This window comes from Microtus oregoni, unplaced genomic scaffold (assembly GCF_018167655.1).
Source record: "Microtus oregoni isolate MIOR12 unplaced genomic scaffold, Mior012 000031F_ref0000149, whole genome shotgun sequence".
NCBI classification, from domain to species: domain Eukaryota; kingdom Metazoa; phylum Chordata; class Mammalia; order Rodentia; family Cricetidae; genus Microtus; species Microtus oregoni.
The window spans coordinates 6,538,011-6,555,658 of record NW_024543090.1 but is presented as its reverse complement, the minus strand read 5'-3'; the positions used below and the strand labels follow the sequence as shown (position 1 = coordinate 6,555,658).

General features: G+C 37.8%; 1 protein-coding gene across 4 annotated transcripts in view; it reads left to right on the top strand.

Moving 5' to 3' along the window:
- Positions 1-17,648, top strand: part of Elp4 (elongator acetyltransferase complex subunit 4) — a 206,083-nt gene that overhangs the window by 2,959 nt on the left and 185,476 nt on the right. For all 4 annotated transcript variants that reach the window (XM_041678951.1, XM_041678950.1, XM_041678949.1 and 1 more), the window contains exon 2: positions 4,910-4,945. In XM_041678951.1, coding sequence (XP_041534885.1) covers positions 4,910-4,945 — 36 coding nt within the window. The remainder of the gene's footprint in view (positions 1-4,909; positions 4,946-17,648) is intronic.

The window sequence follows — 17,648 nt, the reverse complement described above, 5'->3', positions numbered from 1 at the left end:
TGCTATTTGAGGTCACTATAGGTAAATAACATACATTTCAGAAGAGGAAAATAATTTAGCTAAATAGATATTCTAGGAATTTCTAAGAAAAATTGTTGTCAGTCTTGAGAGGTTTTTGAAGGAAGGGTGACTTCACAGATTTTTATGGAGGAACCTCTGCCCTGTTCAGAGTTAATTCAGTTTGACAGTCAAGGGACAGTAGGTGGGATTTGTGGTAAATAATAGTCCAGCAGAAGTTTTATGGAGAAGCTTGTTGTGGTGGCCACCATTTTCAAAACTGATTTTAAAGCATAAATGCTGTTGGCATGCTTACTACGTTGTCATCAGTATCGTGGGATAGATAATATACATTAAGCTTGGACTTTATGGTTAATAATTTTTATTATAGTTTAGGTAGCTAGCTATACAACTAAAGAAAATATATCTCTTTTCTATTATTACGTAAAGCTGTTTGATATTATTTAATCTCCAGAGACATTTTCCCTGTTTATAACTTTGGTTTCCATATTTGCCCACTAGTGTCTGAATCATAGGCCAGGATATTTGATAACTAAGACAGAAACACATTAACAAAATCACCACAATTTAATTTGACAGGCTGTATTAATTTGAGGATACTGCACTAGGCTAAGGAAAAAGTGAGCTTGCTTTTTACATTTCTTTTTTCCAGTAGTGTCTATCTACACATTAATATATTACCTAATTTCTGTAGTTTATCCTTTTACATTCACCAACTTTGAAAAATAAGGTATCACTTCCAAGCAATATTTGACCTCATTTACCCAAAGTTTGTAACTTACAAATTTTGGGGGGGATATAAGACTGAAATTTTCCCATTAAAATAGTACTGATATTGGTTGATAGTTGTCTAACTACTCCCCCATGAATTACAAAACTATGTCAGACAGCTTTTAACACTTAAAATTCTTACCTTTTATTTTTGTTTTTTTTTTTTTTGTTTGTTTGCTTGTTTTGTCGGGGACTAGCCTTGACAAAAATACCTCTTGCCAGGGTAGAAAGCATAAGGATTTAGAAAATATTAGTAAAATGTATGAAAATGTAAATGAAAATAATAAAATGGAGAAACAGAATAGTATCAGTAAGAAATTCCAGTGAGCACTGAAATTAGCCTGCATTTAATTTCCAACTGCTTAAAATACCCCTGACCCCAAAAATAGGAGTAAGACTTAAAACATGATCCAAGGAAGTGAACATACCAGTTGAAGGTTGTGGGCTATAGCCAAAGTTAAACTTTCTGTTGCTAGAACAAAACAAGTTGACACTCACACCCTAGACCAAAACATTCTTTTTTTTTTTTTTTTTTTTTTTTTTTTAGTTTTTCGAGACAGGGTTTCTCTGTAGCTTTGGAGCCTGTCCTGGCACTAGCTCTTGTAGACCAGGCTGGCCTCGAACTCACAGAGATCCGCCTGCCTCTGCCTCCCGAGTGCTGGGATTAAAGGCGGGCATCACCACCGCCCGGCCCAAAACATTCTGTAGGCAAACCACTCCCTGGGTGGAATCCAAAGTTATTTCCTTGAGGGAATTGGAACTTAGTTGGGTCTTTAGACTTTTGTTTGAACAGATTTACTTCCCTGAAGTACCAGGTTGACCAGAACCTTGAGAGAGTCTGAAGTAAATTTAGGTGGGACCTTTGTTTGAGGTGGAAACACAATAACCTTGAAGGAATAGAGATAAGTTCCAATTCTCTGCCCTTTGGTCAAAGTGGACGTAGGCTCACATTTTGCGGCCTCCACAACGTATTTGTTAGTTTTTTGAGACAGGTTCGCCACGTAGCCCTGGCTGTCCTGGAAATCATTGTGTAGAACACTCTTGTCTTTGCCTCCCAAGTGCTGGAACTAAAATCATGGGACACCATGCCCAGCTCTGATATGTTTCAAATATTAAATTTATTCCTGTTTTAACACAAAATACTGCCTCCCAGCTTGAACTATGAATATTCTCTATTGAACATTAAACAACAAAAGTCCACCAGTAGATTTTCTAAGTTAAGATAGCCTTTCCATTTCCTTTTTCTACTTGGTTTTGTCACCAATCAGAAATTAAACTATACACTAGAGCTCATTAGGGGAAAAAACTTGGCTTAAATCATAAGTCATTTAATTTATCCCTGTTTGATAGTGTATTAAGAACTCACTGTATAAAGTTTCCAACTGTTATGAGTTTTATAAGCATAAGATTCATAATTTTTGAGTGACATATTCCTAAATTGGCAGAAAATAATTTTGTTCAATCATTTTTCCCAAAACCACCTCCCTCCCTCGTGGGATTTGCAAGATGCTCTGCATAGCTAGTCCCCCTTTGTCCATTATTTCTACTATCATCATCACTGACCAAGTAATAATACACATTAAGTGGTGGGTTCTTAACTGAAGATTATTGCAAATATGGCAAAGGCATCTCTTACTGACCGTGCTGAATTTTACATATTTAATTTTCATTGACCAACATCTCCTTATCCCTCCATGAAGGAAAACTTCTTGGACATGGTAGCTTATGCTTGAAATCCTAGTGCTGAGAAGGCTGAGGCAAGAATGTTCAGTGAGTTTCAGCCAAGGCTAAAAAGTAAGATCCTATCTCAAACTTTAAAACCCTTTGCTTATTCCACTGGAAGTTAGATAGAGAAATTATGTAGATTAGGGACATAGACCAGGAGAATCAGCAACTTTTATAGTAACAACTCTGACTGGAACACTAGAGTGTGATTTTATCTTCTTGTTTTGTTTTATTTTCTGTTTTTCAAGATAGGGTTTATCTGTATAGCCCTGGTTGTCCTGGAACTCTCTGTAGACCAGGCTGTAACTCACAGGGATCTACCTGCCTCTGCCTCCCAAGTGCTAGGATTAAACGCATAGGCCACCACCGCCTGGTGATTTTATCATCTTAAACATAAAGAGAATGACCATTAAGGTATTAGATGTTTGTTTTTTCCTCATGAAGGAAGGGTGTAAAGTTAAAAATAAATGTAGAAATTATCTGTGGCCTTTACATAGGACAACTTAAACATTTTGTCTAATAATCTAAAAACAGACAGTAAGTACTTGGATTTTTTATGAATGCTGTCTTAAATTATATTTCACTCTGTTAATCTTAAAACTGTCCTCATCAGTGTGGTTTCTATTTAAATGTTACAGAGTGGGAAGTTGTCTTGATATATAATTAAATTATGTGTTCAATTTTCTGATGAATCCAGCTAAAATGCTGTAAATCCCAGTGTGTTAGAGGTAGAAATGAAAGGGTCAGGAATTGAAGCCCCATTCACAGCTACAGGAAATGAAGCCAGCCGAGGCTACCCTGACCTCCCAACATGAACGCGCACATGCATGCACACACAGGAGAGAGATGCACCCACATGCATATGAACATATGTAAAGGTACTAACTTTAATAGTGTCACCAATGATTTTGAAACGTTTTACAAATTGTATTCAAATTATTTCAGATATCACCATAAATTAGTATATACTACAGTTTTTCAATTTTTTCTGGGACCATGTTAATAGATTTCAGACTCTTTAACACAATAAGTATGCTTTTTGTTGTTGTTGTTGTTGGTGGTGGTGGTGGTGGTGTTTTTTTTTTTTTCGAGATAGGGTTTCTCTGTAGCTTTGGAGCCTGTCCTGGAACTCACTCTTGTAGTCCAGGTTGGCCTCGAACTCACAGAGATCCGCCTGCCTCTGCCTCCTTAGTGCTGGGATTAAAGGTGTGCACCACCACTACCTGGCAAGTATGCTTTTTGTGCAAGGGGAAAGAAATAGTATTAAGTGAACTTTTTATATTAAATTTTCCACATATTTACCACTATAAAATATTTTGAGAAAAAGGTTTTTATTAATGCTCAAAATGTTTTATGGTTTTGTGCTCATACTTACAAACCTTACAAGAATACTGTCTTCTGTTGTTCAACAACCTTGAATATTTTTAGAATAATGCAACAAATACACTTGTAGTCTTTCTTTAGTATGTATTTCTTACTTTTAAAGTATATTTGAGACATTAATTCCAGGTACTAGTTCTAATACTTTTACAGATGAATAGCAAAGTATCATATGGACTGTCTTTCCTCTGTAGCATAGTTTTGATATCCAAAAAGTTATTTTTAGTGACTATTTGAATTATATATTCAAGATGTTAGCTTCATTCAAATATTTAAAAGAACTCATTCTAATATTAGTGAAAATGGCCGGGTGCTGGTGACTCACCATTTTAATCCCAGAACTTGGGAGGCAGAGGCAGGAGGATCTTTGTGAGTTTGCTGCCAGCCTGGTCCACAAGAGCTAGTTCCAGGATAGCTAGGGGTGTTACAAAGTGAAACCCTGTCTCAAAAAACCAAATGTGTGTGTGTGTGTGTGAAAATATATTTTTTATTATTTCCTGTAATTTGAATTAACAAAAATAAATTTTATATTTGAGAATTTCAAGACTTTCTGTATAATTTTTCTAAAAATAATTAGAATTGTTAATTCCTATGAGACTTGCCCAATTTGGAATAAAGTAGAATTTTTAGCAGTCACTTGCGCATTTGTGTCTTGGCTGTTAAGTTAATTTATTAACCAGTGCTGAATATAACAATGGAGTGCTTTACCACAATTGTATTGAGTGCCTCCTAGTTCTGAGAAAGGGGACACTATAACATACTGGAAAAGTGAATGTCATATGTACTATGTAATGCAGGTAACATGTAACTATATCATAGTAACACATTAAGCGAAGTATTGCAAAGATCGTCCAAATATTCTTCACAAGGGCAGTGTCTATTATTATTGACCTATTATTATTGTTAATATTATTTGATACTATTGAGGTATCTGTTCTTGGTGAAGTCTAAATTTTGTGCTAAAGAAGAACCTATAAAGTTAGTGACTAATGTTGTTCTTGTGTGTCATTTCTAGGTGGAGGCTTAGCTGTCGGAACAGTTCTTCTGATTGGTTAGTATAAAATACATGCTGTGATACTTCTGCCAGTTCTGTTTTGTACATGATGGTGTTAGGAGTTTCTCATCTGAAACTGGGTATTTAAATGATGAGTTCTCCGCAGATGTAAGGTCAGTTAGAACTTGTCTAAATACACTTTTTTTTTCCTGTTCACGTTATTTATTTTTTTTCTTTTTTTAAGAAGACTAACTTTTTTTATTATGTATACCATCCAAGTTCCAACTCCCTCCCCTCATCCCTTTCCCTCAACATACCCTCCCTCCTCCCCCCATACACTCCTCAGAGAGGGTAAGGCACATTGCTTTGAGGAAGGACCAAGTCCCTCCCTACTATATCTATGCTGAGCAAGGTATCCATCCAAAGAGAAAGGTTCCCAAAAAGCCAGTACATGCAGTAGGGATTAATCCTAATGCCACTGCCCGTGGCCCCTCTGTCTGCCCCAGCAGTTCAACTGTCAACCACATTGAGGGTGCTAGTTTGGTCCTATGCTTATTCCTTCCCGGCCTGGCTTGAGTTGGTGAGCTTCCATTAGTTCAGGTAGACTGTTTCAGTGGCTGTACCCATCATGGTCATGACCTCTTTGCTCATATTCTTATTCCTCCCAATCTTCAACTGGACTTTGGGAACTCAGTCCAGTATTCCGATGTGGGTCTCTGCCTCTGTTTCCACCAGTTGCTGGATGAAGGTTCTGTGGTGATATTTAAGATATTCATTTAAGATATTCATCAGTTCAAATACAGGACAAGTCAAATTTGGGCCCCCCTCTCCTCTATTGCTTAGGGTCTTAGCTGGGGTCATCCTGGTGGATTCCTAGAATTTCTCTAGAGCCAGGTTTCTTGCTAACCCTATAATGGCTCCCTCAATCAAGATATCTCTTTCCTTGCTCTCATCTCTGTCCTTTCTCCTTCTCGAATATCCCATTCCCTCAAGTTCTCCTCACTCCTCCCTTTTTCCCCTCCTCTTTCCCTTCCATCCTCCCTTCTCTTCCCACCCCCATGCTCCCAATTTTGTCAGGTGATCTTGTCTATTTCGCCTTTCCAGGTAGATCTATATATGTTTTTCTTAGGGTTCACCTTGTTACTTAGCTTCTCTAGGATCATGAACTATAGGCTCAATATCCTAGTATCCACTTATGAGTGAGTACATAGTATATACTAAGTACACTTTTTAATTCAAAATTGAGATGGGCAGACATATTTGAAAATGTGTCGCCTAACAATTACAAATAGTTGTTCCTCACTGTGCACCATTTTAAATTTAATTTAATTTATTTGAAATGTCCTTTGCATTTTTTGCAAAAAAAGAAACCAACAACTCAGTATTAAAAGTGGATTGTAGTGATTAATTTGAAAAATGGAAGAATTGATATGTGTATTATATATGAGTGAATAGATGTGTAAAACATTTCACAGCATTTATTATTGCCTTTTTGAGTGAAAGGGAGCAATGTCGGCTGTATTTTTGTTCATTGTTAAGGTGATTAGAGTTCTTATTAAATAGACAATATATGGTCTGTTTGAGCATAGATCATAGGAGCTTCAAATTTCCGTATACTTCATCTATCACGTAATGAAAGTGCCCGGTTAATGTCTAACCTGTTTACTTGCAACATAGCTGCTGTTTCTAGTTTAGTCTTGAATCAGTCTGCCTACGTTTTTATATAACCCCATTAAAATACCTGAAAATATCTGTTTTAGCACCTCAGATTTTCCCTAAGCTAACTGGCAGTCATTTGGTGAGCTGGCTGTGAGAGTTCTGAATGACTCTTTTTCTCTCATTGCCTCTTGATAACCTCCCAGAGTGGCATTTCTCTTTCATTGCCCGAAACTGATAAAAGGTTTCACATTTAGTAAGACCTATTGTCAGCAAGCTGAGTTATAAACTGTAATGATCTAGACATTTATTTGTACCAGACACCAATACAAATAGGTTTATATTAATAGATATCTTTTAACATAGCAAAGGACTTTGGGAAATGTTTTAGAAAGATTTTCTCACTGGGCGGTGGTGGCACACACCTTTCATCTCAGCACTCTGGAGGCTGAGGCAAGCGAATCTTTGTGAGTTCGAGACCACCCTGGTCTACAAGAGCTAGATCCAGGACAGGCTCTGAAGCCACGGGGAAACCCTGTCTCAAAAAACCAAAAAAAAAAAAAAAAGAAAGAAAGAAAGGTTGATTTTCTCCAAGTTTTGGCAAACATAAAGCATTTGTCTAGTAAAGCCCAGTCTCTGGAAAACTCAAAGTTATCTAGAACATCTCATTACCTAGCTCTGCTTAATCACTGAAGAAGACTGATAATAGTTGGAGAGTTGTCATCATTTGATTCTTGTTGGGGGTCATGTATTATGTAAATAAAGTGCTTTATGTAAGTTTTTTTACTTAATATGATCACCTTATGAACTATTAAATATTTATTATCTCTATAATTCATGAAATTAGATTTGAAGGGTGATAACTTTCAGTTTCACATAGATAGTGAAAATCCCATGATAAGAATTTTGCTGTGAATCTAGGTACATGAAATTGGTTTTTTTGACTGAGAAGTTTTTACCTTTTAATTTTTTATTATTTTTGAGAATTTTATACATAAGTATTTTGCATTTACCTCAGAATCATTTCTCCCTCTATCACCACCAATTCTTCCTATATTTACTTTCTCAAATTTATAACCTTTTTTTATTATTATTGTTATATATCTATATATGCATATATACATATATCTATATGTATGCATATATACATATATATAAACCTACTGAGTCTGTTTAGTGTTGCTCCTGTGTGTGTATGTATGCATGTGTTTATAGTTGATCATTTGGGAATGGGTAGCCTATCAAGGGGCTTATCCCTAGAGAAGACTGAATCTCTATCTCTCAGCAGCTATTACTTGCCTGTAGTCCTTCATCTAGGGGTGGGGACTTGTAAAATTTTCCTTATCCACATTAACATGTCAACTGGCATTGTTATTGTGACGATCTTATTTAGGAAACCGTGTTGTTGAAACTTCACTTTTGCTGCTTCTTTGTCATACAAAGAAGATACTATATTTCAAGGGTGCAGCAGATTCTGGTCCTCTAGCTCTTGTAGTCTTTCCACCCTATCTTCCACAATGTTCTCTGAGTCTTAGGTATGAGGGTTGTGTTGAAAATGTTTTAGTTGGGGTTGGATGCCCCATGGTCAGCTGTTCTCAACATTTGACCAATTGTGAATTTATGTAGTAGTCTCTTAGGCTCCAAAAAGAAACCTCTTTGATGAGGAATAGAAGATATGCTTATCTCTAGGTATAAAAATAAGTACTTAGGGACAAGAGGAATGGCTTGGTGTTTAAGAGCACTGATGTTTCTTTTAGAGTACCCAGGTTCGATTCTCAGTTCACATGCTGACCTAGGCAACTGTCCTGTATAACTTTCTCAGATGCCTTGTTTAACAGACATAAACAGTGGGATAGGAGTTATATTCTTTTTTTAGAGTGATGAAACACCTATATATGTGCGTTTTCTGAAATGAGGTTTCAAAATTCTAAAGGTGAAGGATCTTACTGAGTGTACAGTGAAGACACAAGTTACAGCATGGTAAAAAACCTTATTTTACATCATCAGCATTTCTCTGTTATAGTAGAATATTTCTAGTTAAAATGCTAAAATCTTGCCAGGCATAGTAGTATAAATCTTGAATCCCAGCACTCTGGAAGCAGAGGCAGGTTTGGGGCCACTCTGGTCTACATAGCAAATTACACACTAGCTAGAGCTACATAGTAAGACCCTGTATCAATAACCACAAAAATATTTCTGCATTCAGTGTGCTTACTTTTGTGGTTATATACACATGTGCATATAAGTGCAAATTTGCATTGCGTAGGCACACACCTGGGAAGTACAGAGGCCTATTTCAGGTGTCTGTCTTGATCATCGTCCATTTAATTTTTTAGTGTGTGTGGTGATGTGAATAGGAATGGCGACTGTAGATTTGTGTATCTATATGCTTGGTCCATATAGAGTGGTACTTTTAGGAGGAGTGGGCTTATTGGAGGAGGTGTGTAAGTGTGGGGGCTGGCTTTGAAATATCATATGCTCAAGCTACACCCAGTATGGCAGTCTCCTTCTGCTGTCTGCAAATCAAGATGCATACCACTTACCTGCTTCTCCAGTCCTGTGCCTGCTTCCAAGCTACCATGTGTCCCGTCATGATGATAATGAACTAAATCTCTGAAACTGTAGGCCTGTTCCAGTGAAATGCTTTCCTTTATAAGAGTTTCGTAGTCATGGTGTCTCTTCCTAACATTAGAAACCCAAACTAAGACTATGTATTTTTGATTCATGTGTATGGGTATTTTGCCTGCGTGTATGTCTGTAGTATACCATGTGCATGCAGTACCTGAAGAGGTCAGAAAATAGTATCAGATCCCCTGGACATGGAATTCCATGTGGTTGTGACTGTTGGGAATCACACCTAGCTCCTCTGGAAGTGATTTTAACCTCTGAGCCTTCTCTTCAGCTATTCTCTACATTATATTTTGAAACAGGATCACCTCACTGAATTTGAAGCTTAAGACTGCCAAGGGACCTGACTGTCACTGTCCCACACCCACACCCCCAGGACTCGGTTTACAGATGCATAGCTCTACACCTGGCTTTTATGTGGGTGCTGAGGATCCCAACTCAGATCTTTCTGTGTACGTGGCAGGCACTCTGTCCTCTGAGCTTTTTCTAGCCCCTGTTTTGAATTTTGTAAACCATTTTCTCATGAAGTAGATTATTTTTCACTTATCAAGGGAGTTTTATGTGTGGCATTTACCTGTGCACAAGTGTGGCTTTCGAGAACAGTTTATTTATAGTTTCAGATGTAGTATAGCTATGGAAACTAGAGCTAGTGAGTGTTGCTACCAAAAACCAGAAAAACTCTGTGCCTTCAGAATATTGAAAAATAGCTAAATATGAATGTATAAAAGGGAGAAATATGAGGAGTAAATCACCAAAGGTAAGCATTTCTTAGTACAAACTTGATTCCTTATGACTTTATTGTTCCGAATTCCATGGCTGTTAAAAAAACGAGGAAATCAACAACAGGAAGAATGCCTTATTTTGGCTCTCATTTTTATTGGGCTCAGTCCATAGTCAGCTGTCAAACCCAAGTAAAGTGGCAATGAGGGTATTGAACCAAGAAGCTGGTTAGTCCAGTATAGCAAGGAAAGAGGGAAAGGAGGAGTCACAGCATATCTTCACACAAAAAAACCCCAGTGACCTTCCTCCAAAGAGGTTCCATGTCCTAACTTTCTACCATCTCCTGGTGATCCATTCAACTGTGGATCTGTCCATGGATTAATGTATTGAAAATGCCAGATTCCTCATTATTTAATCACCCTCAAAAGGCTTCATCTCTGAACAATGCTTCATTGAGGACCAAGCCTATGATATGTGACATTTGAGGAAATGTTTCAAACCAAAACCGTAACCATACTGAAATAGGTTTTGAGATATTTTGTATTGAAATTGCTACTGGTGTTCTGTTACTCAGTTAAATTTGCAACAGCTTAAAAGTATTCAAAGGGGAATATTAAAAAATCATGGTCCATCATCTGTTTGCAGAGATGCTATCAAAACAGGTTTTTATAGAAGTTGTCATTAATAAAAATACAAGTTATGTGACGTTGGCAAATGTATCTTTTTAAACTATCCCATATTAGTCACATAATTTTAGTAAGTAGCAAATGATACGTTGTTGGCCAGTTAGTGAGAAGTACAGATTCTTCTCTGTAGTAATGAGGTGAGCAGGCCTGCTTTTCAGTCCGCCGGGCTCCCGCATGGCTAGCTTAGCCCCAGAAATAATAACAGGGAAACTGTATTCATTTAAACACTGCCTGGTCCATCAGCATTTATTCAAAACATGGTTGTCAGAATACAGATAATTCTCCTGCACCATTTCCCCCTCTTTTTTTTTTAAACAAAGGAAAATACCCATTGTCCATTTTTGGGGAATGTGGGCGTAGTATTCCAGGCTACTTCCAGCTGATTGGGGGCACTGATAATCTTATGGGGACCTAAAGAAAATTAGGGTTATGGTAAATTCCTTATTGGAGTATCCTGTGAGTCTTGATCATCTCAGGCAGCAGTCTTGAACCTGTTCTGGATGTAGAACTCTGTCATCTGGGCTGTCTGTTCCTACCAGAGATTTCTCAGGTAGTCTTCCTTGATTGAACCTGATTTTTCTTTTTTTTTTTTTTGATTTTTCGAGACAGGGTTTCTCCGTAGCTTTTGGTTCCTGTCCTGGAACTAGCTCTTGAAGACCAGGCTGGCCTCGAACTCACAGAGATCCACCTGCCTCTGCCTCCCGAGTGCTGGGATTAAAGGCGTGCGCCACCACCGCCCGGCCAACCTGATTTTTCTTAATTCAGAATGAATCCTCAGTCTTTCATTTCCTGTGGAAACAAAAGCAAAATCTTTTCTCCAAAGTAACATACCTTTTGACTTTAATTTTAAAGTAAAGGTATTTTCAAAATACCTATCTTAGATTAATTCTGCAGCATTTATAAGCAAATATCTTTTAGCAGCTGTTGCTCCTTCCTCAGCATTCAAACAATTTAAAGAGAGCATAATAGCATACAGTATCAAGATTCTCTGTGTATTTTCCATCTTTATGTGGCTTTACTTTAACCTCTATTTCTTTTATTTTTATTTTTTGACTTTTTGGGAAAGGTTCTCTGTATATCTTTGTCCTGGAATAACTCTGTAGACCAGGCTGTCCTTGAACTCACAGAGGTCCCTCTGTCTCTGCCTCCCAGGCATTGGGATTAAAAGTGTGTCACAGAGGTCAATCTACCTCTGTCCTTGAAGTCACAGAGGTCAATTTACCTCTGCCTCCCAAGTGTTGGGATTAAAGGTATGTACCACCACACCCAACTACTCTCTTTCTTTCTTTTTTAAGAACATTAACTTTTTTTCTTTTAAGACTGCATATATTTTTAACACACTGTAAACCATTTAGAGGTTTTTTTTTTCCTTTGAATCTCTCTTTACTGTATATCTCTCTTTTTCTGAATACATGAGTCTTTATGGAGAGTATTAAAGCCATGGCTTTTTTGTTTTGTTTTGTTTTTGTTTTTGTTTTTTTCGAGACAGAGTTTCTCTGTCACTTTGGAACCTGTCCTGGAACTAGCTCTGTAGACCAGGCTGGTCTCGAACTCACAGAGATCCACCTGCCTCTGCCTCCCGAGTGCTGGGATTAAAGGCATGCGCCACCATCGCCTGGCCCTTTTTCTTTTTGTGTGAACTAGTTCTGAACTTGTTGATATGACAGCAGAGCACACAAACACGAAGGCAATCCACAAGCACTCCCGAAATAGAGTGCATACTCGGCACTGGTCAGCTTCAGATTCACTCTAAATTTTTGGCTTCCATTTGTGAAAGTCAAACTATAAAACCACATTCTTCACCAACCTGATGACTGCTGGGATTTTTGCTTCCTTGTTACCTCTGGCCATGGGTAAGAAGTTGCTCTTATCATCTCCATAGTATTTTCATCTTCACAATTTTTTTTTGCTCAATTTCTTACTATTTACTTTCCTTCCAGATCTTTCCAGTTTGCCCTCTTTTATGTCTCTCTTATGAAAAACAAACTGATACTTTAAAATTCTACCATAAACTAATTTCTCATTGAAGTTTTTAACATTTATTGGCTACTTTTTGTGTGTCAGGCATCATGCTAAACCCTAAGCAGTTGTTTTATTTTTAGCTTCAAATAATCAGATAAATAAATACATTTCACGTTAACAAGTTTAAAGTTTTAAGGGAAACAGTCAAGTTTCTCTGACATCTTAAAAGTCCCTTCTGAGGTGACGCTTGTCTTTGGCTACTGTCCCATCCCACCGCTATGATATGTGGAATTTTTTCTTACATCTCTCATTTGTTAGAACTTCTCACCCTCTCCTGTAGTAGGAGGCCACTTGTTCATTTTCTGTCCGCCCTGACTCCTGAAATAACCACACAGAAACTGTATTATTTAAATCACTGCTTGGCCCATTAGCTCTAGCTTCTTATTTGCTAACTCTTAACATCCTAATTTAACCCATTTCCATTATTTTGTATTTTACCACTAGGCTTGTGGCCTACTAGCAAGGTTCCAGCATATCTGTCTCTGGTGGCAGCTCCATGGCTTCTCCATGACTCCACCTCCTTTCTTCCATCATTCAGTTTCGTTTAGCACAGGCTTAAGACAGTGTCTTTATTAGCCAGTGGTATTCACAGCATACAGAGGGGAATCCCACATCACTGTGCAACCTTGGTAAGTTTTTAACACTAGCTCTAGTCACTCTTCATTCTCAGTGACCATTTAAAATTTTATCCCTTAACATCTGTAATGACTACTCTCTCCCTTAATTTTCTGTGCAGTATTACACACAGGAGGAAGAAAAACTACTAGTGGTTCCATCAGATGAGAGCTCATCTAACTTTCCACCATGAGTCCTTGAAAATTATCTCTGTTCAGAAATATAAATTTAAATATGCCCTCTCTAGGTTCAAATTCATCCCAGTGAACTTGATACCAACATTTTCTCTCTGTTTCTGTCTCTTTTTCTAATACAAGATCCTCACTCTGGTTCAAGATGGCTGACAATTCATATTGTAGCTCATGCTAGTAATAAAAACCAGAAATACGATGCCTGCCTTCTGTCTTTAATGTGTCACTATATGTTCTCTCCTTCTACAGTCTGGACCCCTGGAATCAGACTCAGGTTGTCAGGCTTGGTGGCAAGTACCTTTCCTGCTGATCTGAGAAGAATACTTAGCTCCCACTCTATATAAATCCCACAAACATTAAGTCTTGGTGGGTTTTACCTTTTAAGTATGTTTACCTCTTTGTACTCTTCATTTTTACTTCCATAGTTTTGGCCATAATTGACAATTTTTGATTCAATTGCTAAAATAACTTCTTAAGGTATCCCTATATTAGTTTCCCTTCAGCCTCTTACCATACTCTTTCAAGAATTAACTAATATGAAAACTTGAACTTGATAGTCCTGGTTTAGGACTATCTGTTACTTATCAATACAAGATCCATGCTATTTAAAAATACTAAGGACTGGAAATATGGCTTAGTGGTAAAGGGTTTGTCTCTGAACCAGAAATGAAAAGGAAAAGAACTGTATTTAGGTATTTGTATCTGTGTATATGTAGATATATACATATACACATACAGCTACACACACACATATATATGTATATACAGCCTTGCTGCATTCTGGCATCCAGAGCTTTTAATTGCACCACAGCACCATTCTCTTTTCTTTCTCTACCAGAAAAAATTTTTGTAGCTGTTACTTTCATTCTCCTTCTCCTTATACTAAGTCTTCATCCCACATAATTCTATAGCTTTTTAAGATTTTCTTGCTTTACTGTGTGTTTATTGTTGAAAATAACGGGTCATGATCATTTAACCTTTTTAGTTAAATGTAGGCCAATCATCTCTAGAAATAATGGATGAATGAATGAGTTGAAAACCTTGCAAAAACAACTTAGAGTTGTCAGATGTAAGTAATGATTGAGAAAAATAAGTCTTAATGGGGCGTTAGAAGAATAACAAAAGTTTCAGATTTATCTGATAACATAAACTATAGTCTGACTTTAAAAGTCCTTAATCTATAAAAGAAAACAGCTGATACTTTAAAAGTCCAATGTCTCTTAACTGTGCGCTTCTATAAAGTAAAGAACAAGTTATAGACTTCCACCTTATAGTGGCTCAGAGAAAACATTTCCTGTCTTTAAATGAGAGAACTGAGACATTTAAATAGTCACACCAAAGCAAAGCAGGGAAAACTCCAAGTTTTACAGTTCCGTGTTCAACATTTAGGGTACATAATGTAATAGACTGATACCCAGAAATGCTTTGATAGTCCCAACCCTGCCACCTCAGAACATAGATTCTCTCTTTTGTTTAATCCAGCTTCACCCATATCCATAATTCTCCTTGAACAGCATCCTATGGTCCTGACATCACTAACGCCTCTGTCTCCACTGCAACTGAAATTTTACCATCACAGCTTCACTCAGTAGCCTTGTAAAAAATTATATGAAAGGTAGATAGATATCTGTCCCTGTCACTCAGTTTGTGACCTTAGCTGTTCTTCATGACCCCTCTGCCTTGCTTTTTTTATGCCTTCAAAACCAGTACTGTGTGAATAATACTCACAGTGTTGCCATTTGTACTGCTAGCTTGAGATGTAATGTTAGTCCTGTGGACCACACTTACACCAGTTTCTATGGGTTTATCCTAAGGAAGCACTTTCCTATTATCCTCCTGCAACACAAGAGGTTTCACATCTGTGAAATCTTTAACAATTACAACTGCTTTTACAACCTTTGTCTGAAAACCATTCTGTCTTGATATTTCTTCTGCCAAGCAATGAATCCATTACCTTCTAACTTAACACTATTCAAGTTCTCAGGACACAGGCAGAATGTAGGCAGATTGTGTTTTTCCTAATGATTGGTTGATTGACTGATTTTTATATGCACAAGTGTTTTGTGTGCATGTGTTTATGTGTATCAAACATGTGCATGCCTGGTACCCTCAGAAATCAGAAGAGGATGTTGAATCCCCTGGAACTGGAGTTACAGGCAAATGTGAGATAACATGTGGGTACTGGAAATCAAACCCAGGTGCTTTGCAAGAATAGCAAATCCTCTTAGGTGCTAAGCTAACTCTAGCCCAAGTAGCCAGAGTTCTGAACAAAACATCTAATGAATGATGTCCTAGCTCCTAGTAGACTCATTGTTCTCTGAACCTTTTTGAGCCTGGCATCACTATTCACATATTTCTCAGCGTTCTTAGCTTCCAGACTCCCATAGGACAGACTATTGCACTCTGTTCACGGCATTCATGTTTTTCTAGCCCAAGTTCCAAAGTCTTCCAAATTTCCTTTCAAAAACGATTCCCGAAGTTTAAGAATCACATGATCAAGTTTAGTACAGCAATATCCCCATTCTCTGTACCAATTTCTGTCCTACTTTCATTTCCATATTTTAAAGAAAATATTTTAAATATATGTATGTGTGGGGGGTTGCATGTAAGTACAGGTCCTGTGAAGACCAGAGGTATTGGATGTTTCCCTAAAGCTGGAGTTCAAGAGTTGAAGACAGGTGTGATCTGCCAGATGTGAATTCTGGGAATTGAGCATGGGTCCTTTGTAAAAGCATTGTGTGTCTTTACTGCTGAGCCATCTATGCAGCCCTCATTGTATCTTAATATGATAAGATATCCTATCAGCCAAACAGGAAAACCAGCTTAGAGTAAAGAGTTTGTCTTGGCTCTGATTCCAGGTTACAGAGAATCATAGCAGCAAAGACTTGAAGAAGCTGGCGTCTCACATCCATATCCAGACCAGAAAAAAAGTCATTCGTGCTCAGCTCGGGTTTTGTTGTCTCATATAGTCCAGGATCCCAAACTAGGGAATGGTGCTGCCCATGGTGAACTGGTATTCCTGCCTCAGTTACCATAACCATAAAAATCCCCCAAAGACATGTCCATAGGTCAGCTCAGTTTAACCAGACCCTTGGTTGAGACACTCTTCCCAGGTGACTAGATGATGTCAAGGTGACAAGCAAAATCAACCATCACAACTGTCATAGACAAACAGGAATATTTAGATATCTAGCAAAGTAGACAAGCAGAAAATCATAAATAACCTTGAGAAAACTCCTAATTGGAATGATGGGACAGATAACTGGAGATTCATATTGTGTGTGTGTCGGAGGGGGTGGGGGAAGTCCTGCTTTTCTCACCCACCAGGCTTTATTCTATCACATGGACATAAAGCCTATTAGCCCACCAGATATTTATGACAGTTCTCTTGTCCCTTGGGACTCTTTTCCTTCAAGTTAAAATTCCACATTTCTATTCACACACTTTTAGCCTCCTTCTCCATCTCAGGGACTTCCTTCTGAAGATCTTCAGTTTATGTAAGTCTCCATACTAACATTGTCAGTCATTGGCCTTGTGTCCTTTTGTACAATTGAACCGAAGAATTAAATGATTTGTTCAGGCCAAATTGCATTTGTATTTTTGGCAGTTTTACCTGTTTCCGTTTACTTGCCCAGTGTTCTGGGAATTCACTAGTAGATTAATCAAATGCTATTGAAGAACTTCAAAGTTTATTTTACAAAATTGATCATTTTCAGCATGATGAATTTAGTGTTTTCACTAATCCATAATAGGTGATGTTCTGCATATTTCCTGACTGATAGGACTGAAAAAATATAAGGAATATATAGAACACATGTTTTTTAGATGCATGTGTACACGTTTAAGACTGGTTTGGGGGCAAAAAAAAAACCTGTTTTTAGATAAATTGTAGTATGTGTGGCTGATTCACAAGGCAAGACAGATTTTGTTGTTGTTGTTGTTGTTTCTGCCTTCATTGATTACATAGATATTTAGTACAGACATACCACGCTCCTGGCACTTGGATGCTATGGGTTGCCCTCACTGTCAAAGATGCCTGTTGGCTCTCTGGAGATACTGCAGTTATGTGTCTTAGAAGCTAATACAGACTGGGGTATTCAAGGGCACCTTGAAGAGCATTTCATCGGGATTGTTGTGGATCGGATGGATTTATGTAAACTGGGCAGCAGTCTTGGATGAAGCAGCAGGACCCTGTGCCCAGAAACTGTCTTGTGGGCCTGCAGCAGTGTTAGAAGCCGAGGG